We start from the raw sequence: 25519 nt of genomic DNA, 5'->3' as shown, positions 1-25519 counted from the left end.
CCGAATTAAAAACACTTAAATTATAAAAAGTTATTTAAGAAAAAAAAAAGAAACCTTGTTTAATAATTCCTTTGCCGTAAAATACATTTAAGAACGAACATTAATCTGTTTTGGCGGGAAACTGAAATTTGATTTTATACTGATAGAGACTTGAATATAATATCTCTAGTTATTTATTTTTATTCTAACTTTAAAATGAACGTAGAAAGTATTTCATCATTTGCAGAAAACACAAGCTGTAATAGTGTATTGAACAAAAAAGATGAACATTTTATCATATCGACTTGTCGAAGGTTAGTAAATTCTAAATTTAGCTATGCACTCAAAGTATCAACTAATGAGTACTACTCAAAAGAAAATTATATGATTTTACTAACTGGAAACATAAATCAGCTAACAACCCAAAAGACGCGATCTTTCATTTGAATTTTCAGTTACTGTATGTAGTATGCGTGACAATGTTTTGTGTGAACATTTGATGGTTGGCATAAGTATAAATGTCTGACATCACTAATATCATATTATCTTACAGAAATACTAATATAACGATAACTCCAAATCACAACGCTTTAAAGAATCCAGACGAGTATACCGAAGACACTGATGCTGAAGAGGTAACGGCTTATTTAATTTCATCGTATTTAAAATATCTTAAAAAATTAATTAAATCGTCAATAATGAAACGAGAATCTTCCAGTTCACATCTATTACAAATTCTTTGTGTGTATGATTTTTTAGACCTATCTGTTTGAGTACCTACTGTACTGGATCTAGGTTAGATTCTCCGTAGAAATCGGTATTATTGTTCAAAATGGCATCAAGCTCTCTGTGCTGTTGTTTTTGTGTTGAATATAAGTTTTGAATACTCTTGATATGAGAGGAGATCTTAACTTGCGAGTGATTGAATGTAGGACATTTTAAATTTTTCTATACCAAAATCAAAGAAAAAATTATTTAAAATTTGATGAAAATGTGATTGATTTTTAAAATCCTCTACGTCAGCTATTTATTGATTATTGTTTATTGATTTTTTGGTTCAGTGGTAGAATATGTCCTGAATTTAACTCTTTTAAAACTAATTTTTATTCGCTTAGAAATTGTTGGTGGTGTACTTTCGATCCGGAAAGATCGGTGCCGCTTACTACGTTCTTCAAACTGGAGAGGTATGCTCCTGAGCCATAGAATGTATTAGCTAAATGTATATAAAAACAATAATTTCCAAAATATAGCGTGAAAACGAAGCTTGATTTGAACTCATCGAATGTTGATTAGCAGAGCGTACTTGCATATCGATGCTACTACTCTCTCCGAACTCCAGAATAACTTGTCATAAGAATTGGTGGCACGCGCTGGTACGTTTTGTGAGTCTGCGCGGGTAGGTTCCACCGCCCTGCCTATTTCTGCCGTGAAACAGTAATGCGTTTGAAGGGTGGGGCAGCCGTTGTAATTATACTTGAGATCTTAGTACTCATATCTCGAGGTGGGTGGCGGCAATAACGTTTTTTTGATATCTGGGGGCTCCGGAAACCAAGTTAACACCCGTGGGCCCGTAAGCCCGTGCACCCATAATAGCAATAAATAAATAAAGTATCGGGGAAGCACTGCGGAAATACAAGTGTGCCAAAATCACTAAGCTTTGTTCTGTTTATGTTGAACTTGTCACACTCTTACTGTTAAATATCATAGACCTATATAGTATATCAAATATAGTTGCTGAAGCATTGAATAGGAAAATCTATTTTATATTTCAATGCTAAGCTCAAGTTTCTCAAGAGAAACACCCCGTCTGAATTACACAGTTAATGTTTCATTTTCTAATAATAAAACTCAAAGTTATTGGGAATCAAAGTATTGTAATGTTACGTACATATTATTATGATGTGACAGTCAAACTATAAATGCTTATGCAAAGTTGAACACCTAAAAGGTTGCATATATTTCCTTACAAACCATCACCAGCTCTTTATCTTGGAAGAAATTGTCGATCGTCCCCCAGAGTTCCAAATGTTCTGCAACTTATTCAGACAAGTTGAACCTTTCATGATACTGTTGGACGGCAAAAACCAAAGCTCCTTTGTGCAACTGGTAAAAACCATCGTTTTCAAAAACGATGCCAATGATTTGGGCAGATGTAAGCTGGTTTTTTTGTCTGCGAAGGAATATAGTAAGTTTAATAAAATATATAATAAAATTTTATAGTAATATTTTTTTTATTGCCTGGGTAGGCAGACGAGCATACGGCACAACTGATGGTGAGTGGTTACCGTCACCCATGGACTTCAGAATGCCAGGGGCAGATTCAAACCGCTACCTACCGCTAAGTACTCTTTACAAGCCTCGTTTGAAGAAAGACATGTCAAAGCGCTCGGGAAAAGCCGTGGAGGGGAGCTCATTCTAAAGCCGGAAAAATACCTCTGGAAACGCACTGTGGATGAGCGCAGTGGCTCCAGGTAGTATGTATGAACTCTACTCCGGTGGTGGGCGATACGATGATAAAAACGTTAAAAAAAATTGTACAATCGTATTTGCGTAAAAGTGAAACACGTAATACTGGCTCGGGTTCTAAGTGAATGGTGAGTTCTAGACTGGGCACGCCCCACTAGAAATATATTTAGTCTGAAGCAATAGAAATGTGGCTATAAATATGTCTAAATTACGAAATAAGTCATAACTTAATTCACAATGGCGAAAATTAGCTGACGATGAAAATTAGTTGATTGACGCAAAGCTTACCATAAAATGTAATGTGGCATCCAAAATCATAGAATTAACATTAAAACCTTTACCAATTTCCGGAAAGAAATACTCGAGTTATAGTAATGCCATCATCGTCAGATGATTTGCCGAACTATCATCTAGTGAAACACATTTAAAAGATATTTAATGTCTTATCAGTATGGCTGTATTAGTTTCTTCCGTTTATCCAAGACTACGAAGCCTGCAAACGGCGTATCCTCAACCTGTACCTCCCGCGCGAGCCCCCACACTGCACGGAGGAGGAACGCACCCTCTTCCTCCGGACCGTCGTAGACTTTAGTCAAACACAGACAGTTCACTCACTCGGTGCCTTACTACGGTATTTGGACCTACATTGGAGCTCTTTGAACGTGGGCTTACACAATAAGCCGCAGTTTTTAAGTTTGCGTACAATCTCTTTGTAAGTTAATCTCGTTTGTATTTATTTATACTCATAAGAGCGCACGATCTTGCATTTTAGCTGCTAACAAGATCGACGTTACAAGAGCACTTAATTATTTGGGGGTTTAACTATGAAGGTAGATCTTCCACCGAGCGGGTGATATTGCTCGGTAGACCGACGGCGACTTGTTTTTTTCCTACCTAGCTGATGGTCTTGAGGAACAGTTTCAGGGTAACCTTAACAATTAGGTGAGCTCACGGGGCTCAAACCTGACGTTGTTGCCAACACGAACCCTTGCAAGAGCAGTGCTTCGCAGAATCTACTACCAGATCGGAAACGCGACCCACTGAGAAGATCCGGCGTTAAACTCAGTGGGCTGTGTCTGTGGGTTAATTTACGCGCGACGAGAACGATGACCGGCAAATGTTGTTGTTTGGAACTTGTACATATATTATAATATATGCAAACTTATCTTCAAAATGTCATAAGTGCGATTCAGGCATCTGTCGGATATCTTGTGTTCGGCTACCCGCCACAATTACCTACGTCGAATGTTCTCGACGCAGAAATGAAAAATCGACAAACTCAAAGACGAAAAGAAATGTTGTCGCATCATTCCTTAGTATTAACCCTTTGACCGCCATGTAGGTCACTAGTGCCCTACGTGACGCATTGAAGTAATCATGTCGATTTCTGTGGTTACTAAGGCGTCTGCATATCTAGTAGACTCTGTGGAAAGACGAATTCGAAGATACTGAGATTGAATCTAGTTTCAAGAGACCTAAAAGACTAAAATATACATTAAAAACAAAAGAGGGTAAAGTTCGGCAATCCATCCGCTTAGTAACCGAAATCGACATAATTACTTCAGTGCGCCGCGTAGGGCACCGGTGACCTACCTGGCAGCCAATGTGTTAATATCATATTTACACAATTGACCAAATAACGTCATATTAAAAGATTAAGTATCATATCTCATTTCTCCAAGCCTATTATTTTAAATACGAACACACTAGACGCGACATTGTAACGATCGACGACGACACGTACCGCGGCCTGCAGATCTTCAGTACCATCTCACATCCCAGCAATTTCAAGAGAGGCGTCCAGGGAAGCAACAGGGAAGGGCTTAGCTTGTTCCATCTGTTTAGTAGGTGCTGCTCGAAGGTGGGACAAAGCAAAATGAGGTCAGATATTTATCCTATTTAAGGTTAGGTTTAGTTTAGTGATAATGAAATATAGAACATAACTTCGTAACTTGTTACGCTATTACAAAATCAACAGGTTAACCGGATATATACATCATCATTCTCCTGCCCTTCTCCCAGTCACTTGGGGTCGGCGCAATATGTTTTCTCCTTCCGAAGATATACATATATAAAGTTCTACCGTTGTACCTGCATCGCGCAAAGTCTTCTAGATAAATTCCCATACGTTTATTTTTTGTTTCTCCTCATAGACGCTTGATACTTAGTAAAATAAAAAATAAAGAACTCTTCATTTCATATGCATAAAGTATAAAGTAATTATAGTAACAGAAGGCTATTGGCCTTAAACCGACCAAGCAACCAACCAACCAGACAACCAACGAGGTAAACCGACGATACGGTCAAAACGGCTGGTAGGGACTGGATGCGAAAGGCAAGAGACCGACAAGAGTGGGGTGCATTTGAAGAGACCTACACTCAGCCTTGGGTGGGCAAGGATTGAAGAAGAGAAGAGATAGTAACAGAAATCGTAACAATAACTTCAGTGCCTTCAGCCACGTAGGGCACCGGGGACCTACATGGCAGTCAAAAGGTTAAATCATAAAAGTGCGTTCGAACCACGTTTACAACACCGATTTTTTTTTGTTGCGAAGGAAATAAGTCTAGTTAGCTTGACTAGGCTAGAGAGAGTTCGCTGATCATCAGTTGTCAAACTGTTTTAATTCGACAATCTCTAGGGTCCTGATGCAGCATCCGAGCAGGGATATAGCGGAGTTGCGCCGCCGCCAAGAAGTCGTGGCCTACTTCTTACGATCACAGAATGATCCTTTAATGAGGAATATCTGTTCTGCGCTAAGGTTCATTAGGAATGTTAATGTTAGTTATTTTTTTATCGCGAAGTTTATTTGACGTGAAAAAATCTCAGGATAAATTAGAATACTGTCGTGATATATATATAAACATCTTGATTGTAGACACGAATATATTATTATATGGTCTTGACTTTTAAAACTAATTGATCCATGTATTACTGATAATTAACTATCTTTACGGCCATTTTATGGATACGATTTCTTTTATGGGATATCATCTATCCACGAATTTTTGACTACTGTTATTAATTTGACGTGGAGATACTTCAATCAAAGCTTATTCATATACTGTTTAGCAATATTGTTTTATAATTGGCTTTACAAAGTCTACATATTTCAGGGTATTTTAGCCAAAGTTAAGGCACTTTCAGCAAAACCGTATCAATGGAAATCTTTGTACAACGTAAGCATAAACATATATAACAACTATGTACCTTAAATATTTGTTTTTAAAACTCTAAGTCTGAATAACACGTCATCAGACCCTGTACAACGCGGTGCTGATATGCGAGATGTGTGAGAACGCCGGAAAATCCAGTTCTTTTTTAGAGCAGCTTGCCTCATGCGATAATAAGAAACTTTATGAGGTCAGAATTTAAATATTATTTAAATAGTCAATAACCTGTTATTGTTGTTATATACATACGAGTATATGTGTGGAGGAGCTCATGGCTAAAGATCCTATGGACACAGCCCACTGAGTTTCTCGCCGGATCTTCTCAGTGGGTTGCGATTCCGATCCGGTGGTAGATTCTGCGAAGCACTGCTAGGCCTAGGGCTGGCTAGCAAATTCTCTCAGGTTGAGCCCATGAGCTCTACCTACCCGTCCGCGTGAAGTTGGAATAGCCTCTTATGCAACCAAGGTGAGGCAAGGCAGCGAATAAGTAGTACAAAAACAAGCTAGCACACCAATGTCAGTACCGTCAACAACATATAAGACAAATGGTCGAAATCTAACCTATATGACTTTATAATTTATTAAAATAAACTTTATCAAGGTAGGTACATTTTTGAATTAGTAATGAAAATGATATAATAGTATAATGAAATCAATTGGATATTTTTGTATTTATACCAGATGGCCCTATACATGAATCGCATTATAGACTTTGATCAGTCTAAAACTGAAGGAAAATTCACTGTAAAATCCGGTGTGGATCCTGAATTAGATCGAAGTAAGTATTATGAGTTTGTACATAGGTATCTAATCCCTCAAGATTCTCTATTTATCTCTTGATTTATCTCTATGTAACTGTTGTTATAGAACCAATGATGCCATGTTTAAAAATAAAACTTAAATTAGTACCTGCAAGATTTCACAATAATTTCCTTTCAATGACATTCAATCACAATTAGTTTTTTTTTATACCTTATTAAGTATATCTAGTTTCATGTTAAGTCACTTACACATATAATATAAAGTTGTCTTGAATAATTTGAAAACAATCAGAAAAGCGAACAATGGCCAGTCTCCACGGGCTCATGTCGGAAACTGCTAAAGTGGAGTTGGAAAGACTGCCCTCTTTTATAGAAGAATGCAGCATGCTTTACATGCCGCACTTAGGGTACTTACTCGCCGTGAAAGCTTGGGACGGTATGGGGGCGAGGGAAGAGTTACCCGGCCTGAAGTTTATGGTGAGGCTCTGTACATATTTCTTCAATGATGAAATTATTTGGTACTAGGTACTACTCGAGTGAATCCACAGACATAATTGTAAATGCCGCCATCTGTTTTGAGACATGAATTTGTAATCTTCATTGTGTTTTAAGACGGCTATCCCAACGACTGTGTCCGACTGGCAACCTTCACACAGGGCGGGGCACACGCCCGTGATGATATCATTTCATACAATTGAAGACATGGGTGGATCAAGGGGTTAAGATACAATTAGTTATTTTGAAAAAACGGGCAACAAACTTTTATCACTTGTACTTTTTCTTCGTACACAACTCAATCATCAAATAGCCTTTGAACCCCGAGTTTTAAGGTCCAATATGGTTTATAGGCACATAATATCATCATTCAATGTAAAAACTCAATAATCTTAAAAATGGTACTTAACCCCTTCATCCACTCATGTCTTCAATTATGCTCTATAAAAATACCCTAATTACTCTCCTGTATAAAGTTCACTTATCTTTCACTGATTCTTAAACCTATAAAAGTGTGACTAGATTCATTGGTAATATTCGTAATAATCGTCGGTAATAAAAGTCGTCGTGGCCTAAAGGATAAGACGTCTGGTGCATTCGTATCTAGCGATGCACCGGTGTTCGAATCCCGCAGGCGGGTACCAATTTTTCTAATGAAATACGTACTCAACAAATGTTCACGATTGACTTCCACGATGAAGGAATAACACCGTGCAATAAAAATCAAACCCGCAAAATTATAATTTGCGTAATTACTGGTGGTAGGACCTCTTGTGAGTCCGCACGGGTAGGTACCACCGCCCCGCCTATTTCTGCCGTGAAGCAGTAATGCGTTTCGGTTTGAAGGGAGGGGCAGCCGTTGTGACTATACTGAGACCATAGAACTATATCTCAAGGTGTGTGGCGCATTTACGTTGTAGATGTCTATGGGCTCCAGTAACCACTTAACACCAGGTGGGCTGTGAACTCGTCCACACATCTAAGCAATAAAAAAAAAAACATTTTTACGGCAATAATGATATTTCTTACAAAAAATCATTTATATAGTCTATGATCGCATCTTCCTCTCGCTGTAGTACGTGTACGTTGTCTACAGTCCGGTGTGCTTAGTGTGAGTTTTTTTACGTTCTCTATAGCGTAAAAGTTAACTCAAATTTGTATGCAGTTGAAACGGCGCCCAAACGTCCCAACTGCGTACATATTTGAGTTAACTTTTACACTATCGAGAACGTTAAAAAACTCGCACTAAACACACTGCTCATTCTTGCAACAAAACAACCACTCGTCTCGGTTTGAATTGATTCTTTGGCTTCATAACTAAACATCTGGGCCACAACTTCACATGTGCTTACGAATTTCGAGTGATCGCTGAAACCGAGGAAGACGAGAGATCAACTAAAATCTTTTACTATTAATTACGTTTGTTACTTAATCACACAAAAACTAAGTTGTACTGTAAAAACTAAGACTTAGTTCATGTCTCAATGGCAATGTAGTCTCATGTACGGCATTTACATTTATTGTCTATGGGCTCCGGTAACCACCTAACACCAGGTGGGCCGTAAGCTAGTCTATCCATCAAAGCAAAAAAAAAACGAACAGAATTTGACGAAATAATCGCATAAAGATATCTTAAAGTAAATCTGACAGTTTTGGTTCGTGAGTTTTCGTACCGATAAATCTACTCATCGGCTGGTAGTTGTTGACCCAGCGGGCGACACAACTCTCTATTCCGGGACAACGCAGCGAATGCTAACCTTCCTAAATTACAGATAGAACGGCGGGTGAAACAGCCGGGTACGTCTAGTGTTTAAATAGAATAATCTATATAGTGTTGTAATGTTTCCTGCATAGTTAGGTACGATGCTTTCAGTTTCAGAACAACGAGTTCGTTCACTACAAAAGTAAGGGTTGCGAAGGTATGTATGTATGTATGTAGTATCTGTAACATTTAGTTTCTTGTTTTAAATTTAATTTTTTTCATAAATAATTAACTTATCAGAACTAGACGTGATGTTCGGCGACACGTATCCCGAGATAGTAGCTCATGAGACCCGCATCATGATGAGGCTGACTGCAGTACTGCTTGAGCACCTCCACACCCTGGCTAGCGTTATCGATAACTGTGCAATGCTAGATTGGTTAGTTTATCGATACTTAATGTGGTCACTTTTAATCATTTACAAAGATATTTCTGATACCAGAGCTTCTTTTTTATAACATAGATGTTTTTACCCGGTGTTACTGGTGTTATCGGAGCCCATACATATCTCAACGTGCATGACGCCACTCACCTTGACACATGAGGTAGAAATCGAACTGTCAGACTCTTTCAGAGGCACTGGTGTAACTGTTAGCAAATCCCATTCTTCCTGGCGGAACTAGAAAAGCCTTTGTGTTCAATAACCTCCTCCATCTTATAAAATAAAAACCTTAATTTTCTGAACCATAGAGAGGACGTATCCATTCTGAAAATGAATGAATATTGGGAAATTATGTTTTTGTACAAGTCGAAAAACACGTCCCAAAATCATAATAACAGCACTACATTTTATATAAATAAGCCGTAGTTTATTTTTAAACGCTATCTTCCTCGTAAATTTTAGAAAATCAATATAAAGTTCCACTGAATTGTCCCAGTCTCATAGCAATATCGAAAACTAGTAAAGAGTTCGGCTACACCCAGCCCACTCTAGTCGAGACTAAGTCGATCAGTATCAAGCAAGGCAAGCACCCCTTGCACATGACCACGTGCGAGGCTTTTGTGCCCAACGACTTCGAGAGCAACGAACAAGTTGGCTGTGTTAAAATCCTAACCGGCCCTAACTCTAGTGGAAAATCTGTTTATATGAAGCAGATAGGTAAGTGACGCCTTCAGCTCTAACACTAGGAGTAGGCTTAGGGACCCCGGTAACCGTACTCGTCGAACTCGACAAAGAGGTCGACGTGAAACCTAACCCATGCATCAGCCCGCTGAGTTTCTCACCGGATCTTCTCAGCGGGTCGCAATTCTGATCCGGTAGTAGATTCATTCGCGAAGCAGCTGCTCTTGAGTTGTTAAGTCTCCTTCGGAGGCGCTTGGACAGCTGTTAGAAAATCCTACTCCTCCTGACTGAGCCTTTGCTCGCCCACCTGTCCTGGTGAAACTGGAAAGGCCTCCGGGCCACCAGTAACCCTTCAATCCTCAAAAAAAAAGGATGTTCATACGGGTGCTTAGTTTTGGCTAAAGTCACCGTCGTTGTCTGCCGCGAAATTAGATCTCTCTTAGGTTTATATTTGGTCTCTTATCTTGAAGAGCGTTACTTCAACACAATCATCTCTTAAAATAGGTGGACAGTTAAACTGTATTTCGTTCGATGCTAAGATTATTTCATCAAGCAAAAGACATCACATGCATCTATTATCATTATCAACCTACAGAAGTCCACAGCTGGCCTTAGGCCTCCTCAATGATTCGCCCCAATGATCGATTCTGCGCTGCACGCATTCATTAAATTATCGGTCCACATGATTGGTCATATTCTATGTGCAATGTGCTCTGTTCTGCCATTGCCAATTCAACATCGGCTTTATCGGCGGTTATCATGGTTTTCCTGTGTATCTCTTCATTCCTAAACCGATCACGTAAGGAAACTCCGTGCGCCTTTTCTATTGCACTTTGGAAGACTTTGTGACTTCTGATAATACATGCGATTATAGAAATAGCTTAACTTCACTCCAAGCCAGATGTGACTCTTAAAAGTAAACGTACTTAAATAATTGTCATAATATGTCGCTTACATTCCACCACACGGGCAGTTCACAGTATCAAAAGCTCGGTAGGGTGAAGATACGAAATTACTAAAATCTAAAATACTAATTGCATTCCTCAGACAATCAGCCAATTGATCAGGAGCATAGTAAAACACTATTAATATCTCCAGGTCTGATAGTGTATTTAGCTCACATCGGCAGCTTCGTGCCGGCTGACTCGGCTGTCATAGGCATCGTGAGTCACATATTCACAAGGATGCAGTCAACTGAATGCATCGCAGCGCACATGTCTGCTTTCCTAATAGATTTGAGACAGGTGATTACTAGCATTGTTAGTAGTATTGTACTTGTAATATTAATAGTATTGTACTAGTATTAGATTACTTAGAATTGAATACGTACATAATTCTAATGGTTAAAGATCAGCCAATATATACAAATATTGACATCGAAAAAGTTGCAGAGAGCTTTCTAGAATATTGTTTCTTTGTTACATATGTAACTAAAGACGTAGATAAGTTAATTTGCAATTTTGCTTGTATGCAATGGTTGAAGACGTCAGCCTTCAAGTGACGAAAATAGAACATACGTGTACTGTCATTGATTGTCTAAACGTTTAAATATAATTATTTAGTGCTTTCACTTATAACTCAGTGATATCTATCTGATGTCAAGTGATATCTGGAAACCATAGACATCCACAACGTAAATGCTCCATTCACCTTGAGATATAAGTTCTAAGGTCTCAGTATAGTTACAACGGCTGCTACGCCCTTCAAACCGAAACGCATCACTGCTTCACGGCAGAAATAGGCAGAGTGGTACCTACCCGCGCGTACTCACAACTGGTCGTACCGCCAGTAAATAGATCGGGTGCCGGTATCAAAACACAGGCACCGAAAGTTAGGAGCATTTCAGATGGCTCTGGTTCTACAAGAGTCGACGAGTAGCAGCCTGGTGCTGGTGGACGAGTTCGGCAAGGGCACGGCGCGGCGCGACGGGGCGGCGCTGCTGGCGGCTGCGCTGGGCGCCGTGCTGGCCCGCGCGCGCCGCCCGCACGTGCTGCTCGCCACGCACTTCCTGCAGCTGCACCACTACATCGCTCCCTCGCCACTACTCACGTTCTTGGTAATATTAACAACGCCATTCTTATAGAACATTTTAGATTATATTCTATTTTAATAACCTAACAACCAAGTTCACAGTTCAGGCTATGTAAAGCGGTACCACGACCTTTTTTTGGTCACGAGGAAATCGCCGGACTTCCGCATTCCACTAGAGATGAAGGGCGGGGTATGTCAGAGACAAACTGACTAAAACCTCTAGTCGCTCAACAACCCACGTCCGAACCTCGCAAGAGTCAGAACTCATGAAAAGGCAGACCAGTGGTCGGCCCACTGCCCAGTAGCCCTCTCGGTCGGTAGGCTATCCGAAGCCCGTCTAGATGGCGTTTTGCTAGAATTTGCTAAAATGAGAATACCCCGCTAGGTCAGAACCAGCGTGGGTCGATTATAGCCGGCCTTTCATAACCCAGATGCTCTTGCGGAAAACGCGTGCAGAGCAGTTTGCACGTCATCTTCTTAGGTCCCCTTCGCCGATCCCCAGACCGCCATGTGATAGGACTCGAAACACTTAGAGGGCCAGGGTTTGGGCCAGCTTCGCCTCCTTGGCCCCCGCTCGACGGTAGCGGGATTATGCATCTTTCAAGCACCCCGCCGCCACCTTCTGCGAGATGATGCACTCGCAGAAGTCGAGCATCGCCTTCCGTGAATCGTCGCCGCCGAGCATTAGTGCTCGGCAACGACAAGTCGTTTCCTATTTTTGCGGCGAGGTTACGGCGTCACCCCTCCCATGCGGGGCAGACGATGAGCGTGGGCTCCGCCGTGTCCAAGTCGCAACCACAATGGTGGCACTCTGCCATCGGCTCGACTCCGATCCGATGCAGGAACTCACCGAAGCAACCATGCCCAGTAAGCACCTGCGTAAGGCGGAAAGTGAGGCGTTTCGACGATTCACCCAATTTACAAGGACCAGGCGAATCGCCTCGACGGTCCTACGACCAGCCGAAGGATCGGCCAGCCGCCTGGACCATGACCCCAGCACGAACCGCCGAAATTGGGCCCTCCGTGAACTGACCACACTGGGGTTGGGGTTCGTCACCACATGTCTGTCAATGTCTACTTAAGACTGAGACTTCAATTCGTTTGGAATAGGAACAAGTGTCGTAGGTACCCCTCTAAGACAAGTGATACTTTACGGTAGAAATTGTAGTATATTGAATATTTGAAATATTGAAGGTAAATGTGTAACCGCAGATAAATACGTTTGTTGCGTCAGACATTCGATCACGTAATGCGCGACGGCTCCCCCGTGTTCTTGTACCGCGCGCGGACAGGCGTCGCCGGCGCCGGGCTGGCGCGCCACGTCGCCGCCGGGCTGGGCGGCCCCGCGCTGCGCCGCGCCGACCTACTGGCGCGCTGTCTGCAGGTCATCCACTGCACCATACATTATACACTTAATATATGAGACACTGCACCCTCAGACGGCTCCTGATAAATACTATAGACAAATTCATAAACATCTCCTGTACTTTGAAATCGATGTATTTCGCCTAACAAAAAAATACATATGATTAAACTTTTCAAAATCTTAAAAAAATCCAAATCATGCCAAATAAAGTATTTTCGTGTACTTTATTGTTCACATAAAGTATAGAGTACAATTACCTGAAATAACGTACAATAATTTATTATAAAGTACGGGTGGCAACCCTATTATATATAGTTAACATTTTCAAACCCTACACACAATTTTTCAAACCCTTTCCCCGCTGTATAATCTCAAATGATATTGTGATTCTATCTTCAGTTTACGAAACCTAAAAATATGCATTGGCAATAAAAACATCTATTAAGGCGGTAGCTATCTTTGATACAAAACTTGGATTACTACCAAAACCAAAGAGTGGCGAATCATTCCATCAATATTTCTGCTAATTTTGTAAAATTCAAATTTAATTAAATCGTTTGTAATTCTCTATTCAATATGACAATCCAGAATTGAGGTGACATTTATCATGTACCTACCTTGGTGTGCATTTTTCGATGTTTTGAAACGGTGATCAGTCGGTTGGTTAAATTAAAAATAGATAATAGTTTAAAAAAACTAACAATAAAATAAAAGCGTATTACGATCATTACGATAATATTAGCGTAAACGATCAGTCGTAGTTGTTCTGTTGCAGAACAACGATCTACCGCCGGCTAATGAACAGATAACGTCCAAGCTGAGGAGTCGCGTGGAAATTGTCAAAAAACTTATATTAAAGGACATTATTTAATTACACATAATATACATCATATTTTCTCTATTTCACATTTTGATATTTTTAATCTTAGCTAAATTAACAATAATATAAAATGTAAATTGATATTGCAGTTTAGTATTTTTAAAGATTAAATACACCAAATTCAATTTATAAAAACACAGGACATCAATTTTATTGATTCATTGTTTTCGTTTATAAGCACTAGAACATCGTATCCAAATGGCTGAAATAATAAAATAACGATTGGAAAAAAGAAACAAATATTGCCTTTTTATATACTTATTAACATTCAATACTTTGATATAATAGTTATTATATTGTTGTTACTTTATATAATTTAAGCGTACACAATTCACAAGCCGGAATGTTTAGTTTCACGCGCATCCGCTGTCACGAAATAAAATAGCATTTTGTGACCAATTTCACTAACGCCAAGCTGCATGAGGACTTCATACTACTTTTTTCTATATTATTCATATCTCTATATATTTCTTTAATTGAATAAGTTTACTGTCTCAAAAATGAAATTAATTAAAATTAATATAAATGAAATAATTCAAGAAAAATAATGATATACGTTGCTTATAACTGTCAAATGTATCAAGCACCCATTACTGATGACAAAAAGTTTAAGGCAAGACTAATCTACGCCATAGACCGATGTTTACAGAGAATCGTGTACTTACAGATAAAAAAAAAGCTTGGCGTCTATCTAGTAACTTCTTATTCAATTACATAGCACAACCATATTCAGAAACTGTTACAAAAGATTACTCTTTCATTAAAAAAAGCATACAAAAACTTACAATTATGTAAATTACATTTAGCAAGCGCATTACATAACAATATGTACAAAAGTATATAAAGTATTTTAATCACAACGAAGGAAATAAAAAATATATTTTAAGTGTGGAACTTACACACATCTTAAGTAAACTTAGAGACAAGAATATAAAAATAAAATAAAATAAAAGCACCGTCGTTATATCAAAGGACTTGCGATGCGATACGACAAAACACATCAATATTTATACAAACAATTTTATAACAATCAAATTTGTGCTGTAATGTAGTTCGTTTAATATTCTTTTTGTCGTAATTGGAATTTAACATTTGTAACATTACACGAGGCCGTCCGCCGCCAGCAAACATCGGCATCGCTCGCGACGCTGAGGCGGCTCGGAGGCGGCTATCCTACCTACTACAGGCGAAGCTAAATCAACACATTTTAGCGAATTATATTTTTAGATATTGAAATTCGCATACATAAGTTTTCAAATTTTTCAAATTTCACGTAGTATTTTCACAGATTGTATACTCAGTAGTTTTGAATTTAAGACATGTAGTTTTGAATTTAATGAAATTTATTATTTCACTACATTATTGGGCCTTTGTCAGCCGCGAATTTACATTCAATTAATTCGCTCATAACTAAGAAAGTAGTAAAGTTATTCAGGGTGTGGAATCCAATAATTACATGAAACTAAGTTTATATCTTATTGTTAGAGGTTTGAATACGTGCGATATTGCGTAAAAAGAAGCGAAGCCAAAGCAACTATAGCAAAAAAAGTGAGATTTAGCCCAGATCTAGATCGGCAACAAAGGGTGTTGTTTTTTTATAAATATTTTTTTATTAATTTGGCATCATATATTTTTATTTGAAAACCATTGCAGTCTCCGGCATAGCATTTATAAAAACACACCTCTATATGATATCAATCTACGTATACAGAAGACAACATTTAAATACTTAATACAATAGGATATGCCATTTTAATATAGTGTTGCTCCAAAATTGAACTTTATGGGTATATTTGTAATAATTATCGAATAAAAATTTCTTTTAACATAATAGCATTAAATATTCAAATTAGATATTTATAAATTATATTTAAAATATACACACAATTTATATTATATGTGGTATATTTAAATGTTCATTACTGTTTTGTATCAGTTTATGATCGGAATAGCGCTTCAATCTGTTTAAATTTATCAACAATCGTGACCTCACGTGGTTCAATCACAAACTTCATAAAGTTTTTATTTGAAGTTACTGGAGCCCATAGACATCTACGAGGTAATGCGCCACCTACCTTGAGAAATCAGTTCTAAGGTCTCAACATAGTTACAACGGTTAAACATTGACTGCGCGAGCCACTACGGAACTTGTTACGAGGCTGGTGGAACGTTTCATTAATGAATAAACACAACTGTACGTGTCATATAGATTCTCCCACTCGTCGGGTCTAACGGTTTATTAACAACAGTAGTGACGTGTCAATGATGACGTCACGCGCTCTACGATATCGCACATACGCTGCAATAACGTCACTTATGCAAATTATGTAATTTTTCAGGAGAAACGTTGGAATATTCAACATCTTATTTAGTTATGTTAGGCCATAGAAATAAAATGAAAATATTTAAACTACAACTTTAAACTTCATCAGAAAAAGCAAACATCTCGCTCGTCTCACTAATAACTATAAAAAAAATGTATTTTCTCATACACAGTTCAGTTTTAATAAAAATTGCATAAGTGACTTTATAGCACCGTGTGTGCGGTATATAATTCACGTTCCGGGTCGGTGTTGGAGCAACAGTTCGCGGTGGTCGGTTGAGCAGTCTACATCGTCTTCATCTGCTGCATGAGGTCCTCCAGCGACAACTCCGAGGCGGCCACGGCGCCGCCCGTGCTGGACTCCGGGGTGCTGCTGTCCACCGGGATACTGTACGCCACCTGGATATATAAATACCAGAGGTTTCAGATAATGTGACCAATAATTAGGTAAGCTATAGGACTAAATTAAGGAAAGTATACTAAAACTTTTATAATAAAACTAGCTGGAATACCAGAGGTTCCAGATAATGTGGCCAACAATTAGGTAAGGTACAGGATAAAATTAAAGAAAGTATGTAAAATTTTTTATAATAAAACTAGCTGTACCCGTCCGCTTCGCTGGGCATTTAAAATTAACATTATTTCTCACCCTCACAAAGATTCTCATCATTAACGCCCCCACAACCGGTGTAGGGAGTCCAACACTCATATAAATATTAGCCTATCAATTAAGTACATGTGTTTTCTACATGGATACCAAGTTTCAAGTCAATGGGATGCATGGTTCAGTAGTTATAACGGAACATCCGTAAAAACCACTAGATTTATATATTAGTATAGACATTAATAGTTTATTGTTTGAAAAAATATTAACTCAATTCAGAAAATCATTAAAAAATGTTTTGACTATATAGGTGCAGTATGACGGCTATTATGGTATTCATTAGAGGAAAATTAAAATTCGAATGTAAAATTATGAGAGGTGATAGTTTCATCAACCTTATAACTGGACACGTTTACATAGACACAAAGCATGTGACCGACCTGGACTCCGTCCACTAGCTTCAGCCCCGGGCAGTCCTCGTCCGCGGGACTGTTCTCCTCCAGCACGCTTATCCCTGGAACGAAACACAATATTCTAGTTAGTCATTTGTTCTCTAGCCAGAGATGGCGCTGCTGTCCTCTACTACTAATTCCTGACCGCCCATCCGTGTGCAGTAACCGTCCTGCCGTATGTCCCACACGGAGGGCGGTACTGGTACAGCATTAGTTAGAGTGTGTTGGCGGCACGTACCCCAATCGTTGTCCTGGTGTACTGGTCCGCAGTCCTCGGTGACCTCGGCGGCGAGCTCCACGCGCGGCTGCAGGCGGCGCTGCTCCTGGCGCGCGCGGCACGACGCGTCGTCGCACGTGGGGTTGGGCTGCAACGTGTCGCAACAATGGAAGTATCAAGTCGCATGTCCAGGGCTGCATGTTTTTTTGTTTAATCGACTTCACAAAAAGGAGGAGGTGTTGCGTCTATTTCTTAGAGGTATCTTGAGGTGGCCAAGAAAATGAATAAATGCGTTTAACTTCTTCAAATACATACTCATTATATTATTTTTTAATTATCTTACAAAATAGAATTGACATGCGCGTCCATCTTTTTTCTTCGAGTAATAATTTAAATTTTGACAATTGGTGCCAATATTACGTTTCCTGATTTAAGATTGGTTCGTGACGTCATCATAGGCCAATCACAACCATCAATGTATGACGCGACGTTGATTCGTTAACAGGAGTTTCTCACTACGACTGTATGGTTTTTTTTATGTTTGTTACCTCATAACTTTTGAGTGGGTGAATCGATTTTGATGATTCCCGTGTGGCGTTTTTATTGACATAAAAAAAATATAACTACGACAGACTAGGCTGTATAGGCTACGCTCTTCGCCTGCTTATTGGCGAATTTAAAAACAACAACAACAATATCGTTGCAGGCTTCCGGATTTTCATTTCATTTTATTATTATTATGAGGATATAATAATAATAAAATGTACGTAAGGGCTTATTTCTAGCAACATTAACCACAATTAACTTATTTAATACTGTAAATAATGATGAGAGCGATTTTTGATTTCGAAGAAAACAATTAACAACTTAATTTTAATTGCAGAAAAAAACAGATTCCTCTTAAACCTGGGTGAGAATATAAAAATCGTTTTCTAAATATGAAACGATATTTCTTTGTCTATCAAATTAAGTTAAAACCATCATCAACCGACAACTTTTTTTAGGGGTCCAAACGCCCTAAGAAAATGGGCATTGTCCTTTGCATTAAGTACGTGCGTGACAAATAGACGAACAACTCAATATCACGCCAACCGATTTCGATGATTATTGTTTTTAGTGTATATTAATTTGTTTTGAAATATCTTTTTTTTTTCTATTTGAAGACGTTTTTTGTTAAAGCGTATCTATTTACAATTATTATTTAATTATTATTTCTTAAACAGAAATAGGCAGGTTATCATTTGAAACGGTATTTCCTACTATTATATTGTACTTCTAAACGACCATTTTCAGGGTAACATTAATTTTTATTATTAATTTATGATAATGGCAAACAAGTTGACAAAATAAACTAAAAATATTTTTTTGGGAACAAAAACTATTTTTTTCCTTTTTTTTACCGGAATGTGCCATAGCAATAAATCACAGGTGAGGTGATTGGAGCATTACCTTCAAACTCATCGTGGGGAAGAAATCGGTGAGCGCGCTGTATCCCAGGTAGTGGGTGACATTACCGAACTCCAATAGATACTTCAGAGTGTTTTGTACTGAAAAATAATACTTTATTATGTAGAATAAGGCGCTCTGAGCTCATTCAGTATCTATGCGACGGAATCTTTCAGCGCAATTGACTAATTTCAATACGTCCCATTAACTTGAAAATTAGCGCACGTGTCATGTCATCAGACACCATTTTTTTTTTTAAAGCAAATTTATAAAAAAGTGGTACGCGTGCAACTTGGTACACATGAAAGAAGTGAAACTTCTTTTGCGGTGTGCATTATTGTAGTTATCTTCATTTTCATCCCTAAATCAAATTTCTCTTGTAATAGAGAACGCTGTTTATAAAATAAAAACGACCTAGCTCGCTTTGTCCGTTCCCTGTCTCCACGGTCTAGTGGTTCGCGAGACGCTCTATCTATTTTCTCACTCTCGCTCGTCTTAAATTGTATATTCTCTCTCTAGCCGTAACGAATCTGTCGTGAGTTACATTTTACTCTCAAGGCGCCTAACGAAGTTTCACTTCAAAAATCAAAGCTTATTCGATCGCCGTCTGCAGATAACATAGCTTCGTTTACCAAGGAATCCCGCAACGATTCCCATGGTGGTCGGTAGACTGGCCGCACACACTCCCTCCCGCTTCAGCGTGCGTTCGTCTACTTTAGTGGCCACCACCAGCGGAGGGGCGCACTGAAAATGTGAAAAATGCATTTCGTTATTCTATTTTAATTTTACTGCTTAGATGGGTGGATGAGCTCACAGCCCACCTGGTGTTAAGTGGTTACCGGAGCCCATAGGCATCAACAACGTAAATGCGCCACCCACCTTGAAATATAAGTTTTAAGATCTCCGTATAGTTACTATTTTACTCCTTATACCATCAATGTTATAAACATTGTGATTCAAAGGCCATTAAGTGTTTTGTGTTGTAATATAGTAATTAATACTTTATTATACAAAATTATTCCTTAATCATCATAATTATTTAATTAATTGCACTACAGAATCAATTAATAAATGAGACACAATTAACAAGAATGACTCACGGCGAAACAAGCCGACTCCCCAGGTGAAATGAATTGTATGTGTCCAGAGACAGCATTCTCACTAACACCAGACTCAAACCACTTCTGATCTAATTCATTGCAAGCTGTGTTAATGGCCATGCGAGCTTCGAAGTTGTCCACGCAGCTAAGGACTAGGTCAACGGCGCCACCGGTTAAACTACCCTTACTGTAAACAAACAGACGACAATAACATTTTTTTTTTTGCTTATTTGAGTGTGCGAGCTCGCGATCGACCTGGTGTTTAGTAGCTACCAGAGCCCATAGACATCTACAACGTAAATGCCGCCACCCACCTTGAGATATAAATTCTAAGGACTCCTTTTTTATAGTATTATAATAGTAATATATAAACATTATTTATATGTTTTGTTAGTGAAATAACAACACTATAAACAACATTACTATGACTCATTTTCTTATTTTATTAATTGTCTCATAAGTTAAGTTAATAATGATTGTCTCACTGTCAAAATTTTAAAATGGTAATTCATATCAAACTCATGCTTGAAATATTTTGGAACTTGAAAAAGATTATTTCACACACACTAGAAACAATTTTTTCATAAAATATGAGTTACAAATGTAGGAATTTGATATTATGCTCAAAGTTATTTAATCTAATGAACCACATGTAATTTTCAAACTTTTAACAATCTAACTAATTGAATACCTAATTGTATCGCAGAACTTTTGAAAGTTATCAACAGTTGTGATATTATAGTTGTAAGCATCAATGGTGACATCAGGGTTAATATTCTGTAATGTGGCAGCAGCTGCATCCACCTTGCTGAGCCCTGCTTGGTGAGGCTGGAAGAACAGCCGGTTCATGTTGGCAAGTTCTACTTTGTCGTAGTCAAAGAGGATAAGCTGCAAATAGAGAAACTTATGATGCATCTCCAGAAACCAGTAAATAATAATGAAAAACAACACACATCTACTAAACTAAGCATACTTTATATTTTGTATGTTTGTACTTTGTGAACTGTCACTCTGTATCAGGCATCCGGTGGACACTCAAACCAGTATCAGACGAAATCATGGATCTTACATCTTATATGATACTATGGTACACAGTTACAGTGGCGTAGCGTGGTGGCGGGGACAGCCCGCCCCGGGCTGCACTTTTTAGGGGGCTGCAAAATTTTACAATAAATAATAAAAATATTTGAACCATTTCATATTTTTATCGCAACTACAAATTTGACCCATTGAAGTGGCAACACCGTCTGTGTGTGTGTGCAAACTTTTTTTATTTAAAATCTTATCTGTAGATATAATGCAAAATAATGATGACTGCTCTTGCCAAAAAAACATTCTAGAATGAATGTATACTAGCGACCCGCCCTCGCTTCGCTTCGGAAACATTAAAACACACATGAAACCAAAAAAATATAATAAAAAAATATTTAAAAAAAGTAGCCTATGTTCATCAGAGATAATGTCGGCTTCTAATGGAAAAAGAATTTTTCAAATCGGTCCAGTAGTTTCGGAGCCTATTCGAAACAAACAAACAAACAAATCTTTCCTCTTTATAATATTAGTATAGATATCAAAGTGAAATACCTAATTAAAAGGGCGGCAAAATTGTCTTCCACCCCGGGCGGCTGACACCCACGCTACACCACTGCACAGCTATACTACAAGGTGCAAATAGTATGAGTTTCGGTAGGCAGCGGCTTGGCTCTGCCCCTGGCATTGCTGAAGTCCATGGGCGACGGTAACCACTCACCATCAGGTGGGCCGTATGCCCGTCTGCCTACAAAGGCAATAAAAAAAAAAAAGAGTAAATTATATGAGTTTAGTCATGATTTAATATTGTTATATCAGCAATCACTTGCACAACCATTTTTTCCTAGTACTCTAGATGGGTGCACAGTCAACCACCATTAAAATTGTCACCAGATTCCATAGACATCACAACTTGAATGTTGTCATTACCCTGAACATGACATAGGACTTGTGTTGTACAAAATCAGCATGTTTTTAATACACACAGTTATGGAACTATTGTTTTTAATACCCTAACTGGTCTGCCATGCCAGTCTACATATTTCAATATATTTTGAATCATACATACCTTCCCAATTCCACATCTAGTCAGCATTTCAGCAGTCACACTACCGACACCTCCCACACCAACTACAGCTACAGTCTTCTCACGAATCTGTTCATAGTTGTTTACAATGCCCATCCTTTTGAGAGCCATTAAACGACTGGAAACATTTTGGAATATCTATGAATTCTCAGCATGTAAGCTCATAAATATCATTTAGGATTATAACTTAAGCAGGTTGTAACTTTTTAGAGAAATGTTTTGTTTTTTCCATGAAATAATAATACATCAACAAAGAATTACTTCATACTTTCATTAAAATAAATTATACAACTATTAGAGAATTGAACTTTTTAACACATTTATTAGCTTAACCAAGATCTACCTACATACATCTTTCAACAAAATTTTCAGAAACTTCAAGACAACCAATTAACTGAATGTTTTACATTTGTATCAGGGATCACAATACAGTAATGTTATTAATTTAGCTTAAAATCAGCACCAAGATAATTTTCTTAGTTCAGATTGCTAATATAATTATTTTTTTGTATACATCTATATGGTATAACATGAGAGGCAAAGTAGTAATAATATACTACAATATTATTTGCTCAAGGCTCCATATCCAATAAAATATAAAAACCTTGATAGATGAGACTATGGGGTAATGATTTTGTCAAATTTTGATGATCTCATTTTATTCTGCAATAGTTATCTGTTTATAATCTTCCTTCTAGATTTTTATCTAAATTTATGCATTCTATAGAATTTCATATTTAAATTTGTCAATACATTATCTCCAACAAAATGATATTTTAATAAATCTAGGTGGGTTAACTACCTATATCATCCTGGATTGAATAATTTGTGTAAAATGCTTACCAAGTCAATTTGTTTGATTTTCTATAAATTTAGTTAAGTTGCTCTCTATAATGTAAATCTTTGGGAATAAAATACTAATGATAAAAAATTTGATAGTATTGATAAGTGACTAGATTTTCTAAAACATAGCTCTTTAAAATTTTAACCCATAACCTTAAATTAAGCAATGGCCAAACAATATGCTGTCCTTTTGCAAAATCAACATTTAAAAAAGTTATAAGTCTAAATTCATAAATGTCTTCATATATTCATTGGTTCAACAATATACATTCGCTCAATTGTATGTGTTTGTCTATATTCTTCTCGGCAGAGCTTATTTTTTCGAACATATTGAAATTTGAGAAAGCGTAATGTCAGTTGTTTTAAAGGGAAGGTATTTACTGTGAAATTTCTATTTTTCTGCATGTTCTACATGAAACTTGGATTAAACTCAAAATAAAAACTTTAACTTAATAAAGTTAAATTAACTTATATGTATCTGTTAATTCAAATAAATAATAAAACATTTAGAAACCTGTAAGGATTAGAATCCACTACTTCGGACGACATAACTTCAATTTTCTGCCGCATTGGACCTCCTTTTGCTTCAACTGCGGCTAATTTAGCCTCAAGCTCTTTTATTTTCTTCTGCAATTCATCCACTGAAGCCATTTTCACATAAATTTACCACTAAACCTGGTATAGAAATTTTCACCAAGACCAACAAAGTTCGAAGATTTAGTGCTATCTGTCAACGTCAAGGTGACGTCTCATGCCACGGTGTAATGTATTTAATAAATGTTCGTTCATTAATTTCAACAAAATGTTATGTATTGTGTACATATAAGAAAATTACATATCTCAAAATTCTCTTGCAACATTTAAAAAAGTAATGTTATATACTAGGCTGCACTAAAAGTATCGGGAATGGAATATTTCCACTGCTCCTGTCATATTAAAATCTTTTTAATTGAAAACTCCTTGGTTTTAAAAATCGAATACCATTTATTTATTTAAAAAAAGATTCTCGGTCTTGTCACGAGGTTTTGTCAAACTTGTTTAGTCGTTGAGAAAATGGAATTGACTCGAGAAAATTCAAGAGCGATGTTTTATAACGACTTTCGAAGTGGTTTAACACAAAAACAGCGTGTTGACCGGATGATTTCTGCATTTGGTGATGAAGCCCCATCCAAAACCACAATTTATCGCTGGTTTGCTGAGTTTCAACGTGGACGTGTCAAGCTCAGTGATGATCCCCGTCAAGGTCGTCCAAAAACTGCAGTCACTCAAGAAAACGTTGATGCTGTGCGTAAGCTGATTGAGTAAGATCGACATGTGACATACCGCGAAATTCAGGCAACTTTAGACATTGGCATGAGTCAAATACAAATAATCTTGCATGAACAATTAGGTTTAAAAAAGTTGTTCTCCCGATGGATACCGCATTCGCTCTGTGAAGAGCAAAAAGCGGCTCGCGTTACTTGGTGCGTCAGAACTCTCGAAAGATTCCACGCAGGATCCTCAAATGCTGTATACAACATTGTATCAGGTGACGAATCCTGGATATACGCGTACGAACCCGAAACAAAAAACCAGTCACGAGTTTGGGTGTTCGAAAATGAGTTAAAGCCAACAAAAATTGTTCGTTCACGTAGTGTTGCAAAAAAAATGGTGGCCACGTTTGTCTCCAAAACCGGCCATGTTACGACTATTCCTCTTGAGGGACAAAGAACGGTTAATGCAGAATGGTATGCTAGCATTTGTTTGCCACAGGTCGTTTCTGAACTCCGTAAAAAGAACTGCAACCGCCGCATCATCCTCCATCACGACAATGCGAGTTCTCACACCGCGCACAGAACAAAAGAGTTTTTAGAGCAAGAAAACATAGAATTATTAGACCATCCGCCGTACAGCCCCGACCTAAGCCCTAATGATTTCTATACTTTCCCTAAAAAAAAGAATAAATTGCGTGGACAGAGATTTTCATCACCTGAAGAAGCTGTGGACGCCTACAAAACGGCCATTTTGGAGACCCCAACTTCCGAATGGAATGGTTGCTTCAATGATTGGTTCCATCGTATGGAAAAATGTGTAAAATTTCGCGGAGAATACTTCGAAAAGCAATAAATACATTTTTAAATAGTAATGTTGTGTCACTTTGTTAATTCCCGAAATTTTCAGTGCCGCCCTCGTATCCAAGCCTTCGTCTAATTTGAAACTACTGTTGAAGAACGCGAGAAGCCAAGTTGTATGAATTATTTTAATTAGTTAATTTAGTACCTATTTCTTCTGTTTTAAAAGTAGAATAATGGTAACTTTATTAAGTGCATAGTTGCGGGAAAATGCAACAAAGTCGTTGGACGTGGGTTCTTGAGTTCTTCCAAAAAGTCTCAGTAAATTCCCAAGTTTTAATTGAATGTTATTTAATTCCATTTTACCTCAGCTACACATAAATCCTAATGGAT

General features: G+C 37.9%; 2 protein-coding genes across 2 annotated transcripts; one reads left to right on the top strand and one right to left on the bottom strand.

Moving 5' to 3' along the window:
• Positions 1–174: 174 nt before the first annotated feature.
• Positions 175–15617, top strand: LOC114246050 (mutS protein homolog 5). The gene is made up of 18 exons (XM_089727332.1): positions 175–293; positions 533–614; positions 1095–1163; positions 1960–2164; positions 2929–3157; positions 4156–4326; positions 5085–5223; positions 5560–5622; positions 5702–5806; positions 6298–6394; positions 6670–6854; positions 8746–8791; positions 8875–9013; positions 9513–9733; positions 10796–10941; positions 11544–11753; positions 12963–13112; positions 13870–15617. Exons 1-18 carry the CDS (start codon positions 196–198, stop codon positions 13963–13965), a joined length of 2451 nt encoding a protein of 816 aa, XP_089583458.1. The 5' UTR covers positions 175–195; the 3' UTR covers positions 13966–15617.
• On the bottom strand, positions 13943–24504 carry Uba5 (Ubiquitin-like activating enzyme 5). Its single transcript, XM_089727331.1, has 9 exons — positions 23590–24504; positions 22215–22350; positions 20808–21004; positions 20117–20303; positions 19649–19760; positions 19020–19117; positions 17592–17718; positions 17342–17415; positions 13943–16696 (listed from the first exon to the last, which is right to left on the bottom strand). Exons 1-9 carry the CDS (start codon positions 23724–23726, stop codon positions 16583–16585), a joined length of 1182 nt encoding a protein of 393 aa, XP_089583457.1. The 5' UTR covers positions 23727–24504; the 3' UTR covers positions 13943–16582.
• Between the last annotated feature and the right edge of the window lie 1015 nt (positions 24505–25519).

This window comes from Bombyx mandarina, chromosome 05 (genome assembly GCF_030267445.1).
Source record: "Bombyx mandarina strain Sakado chromosome 05, ASM3026744v2".
NCBI lineage: Eukaryota > Metazoa > Arthropoda > Insecta > Lepidoptera > Bombycidae > Bombyx > Bombyx mandarina.
This window is presented reverse-complemented; position numbering and strand designations above follow the sequence as displayed.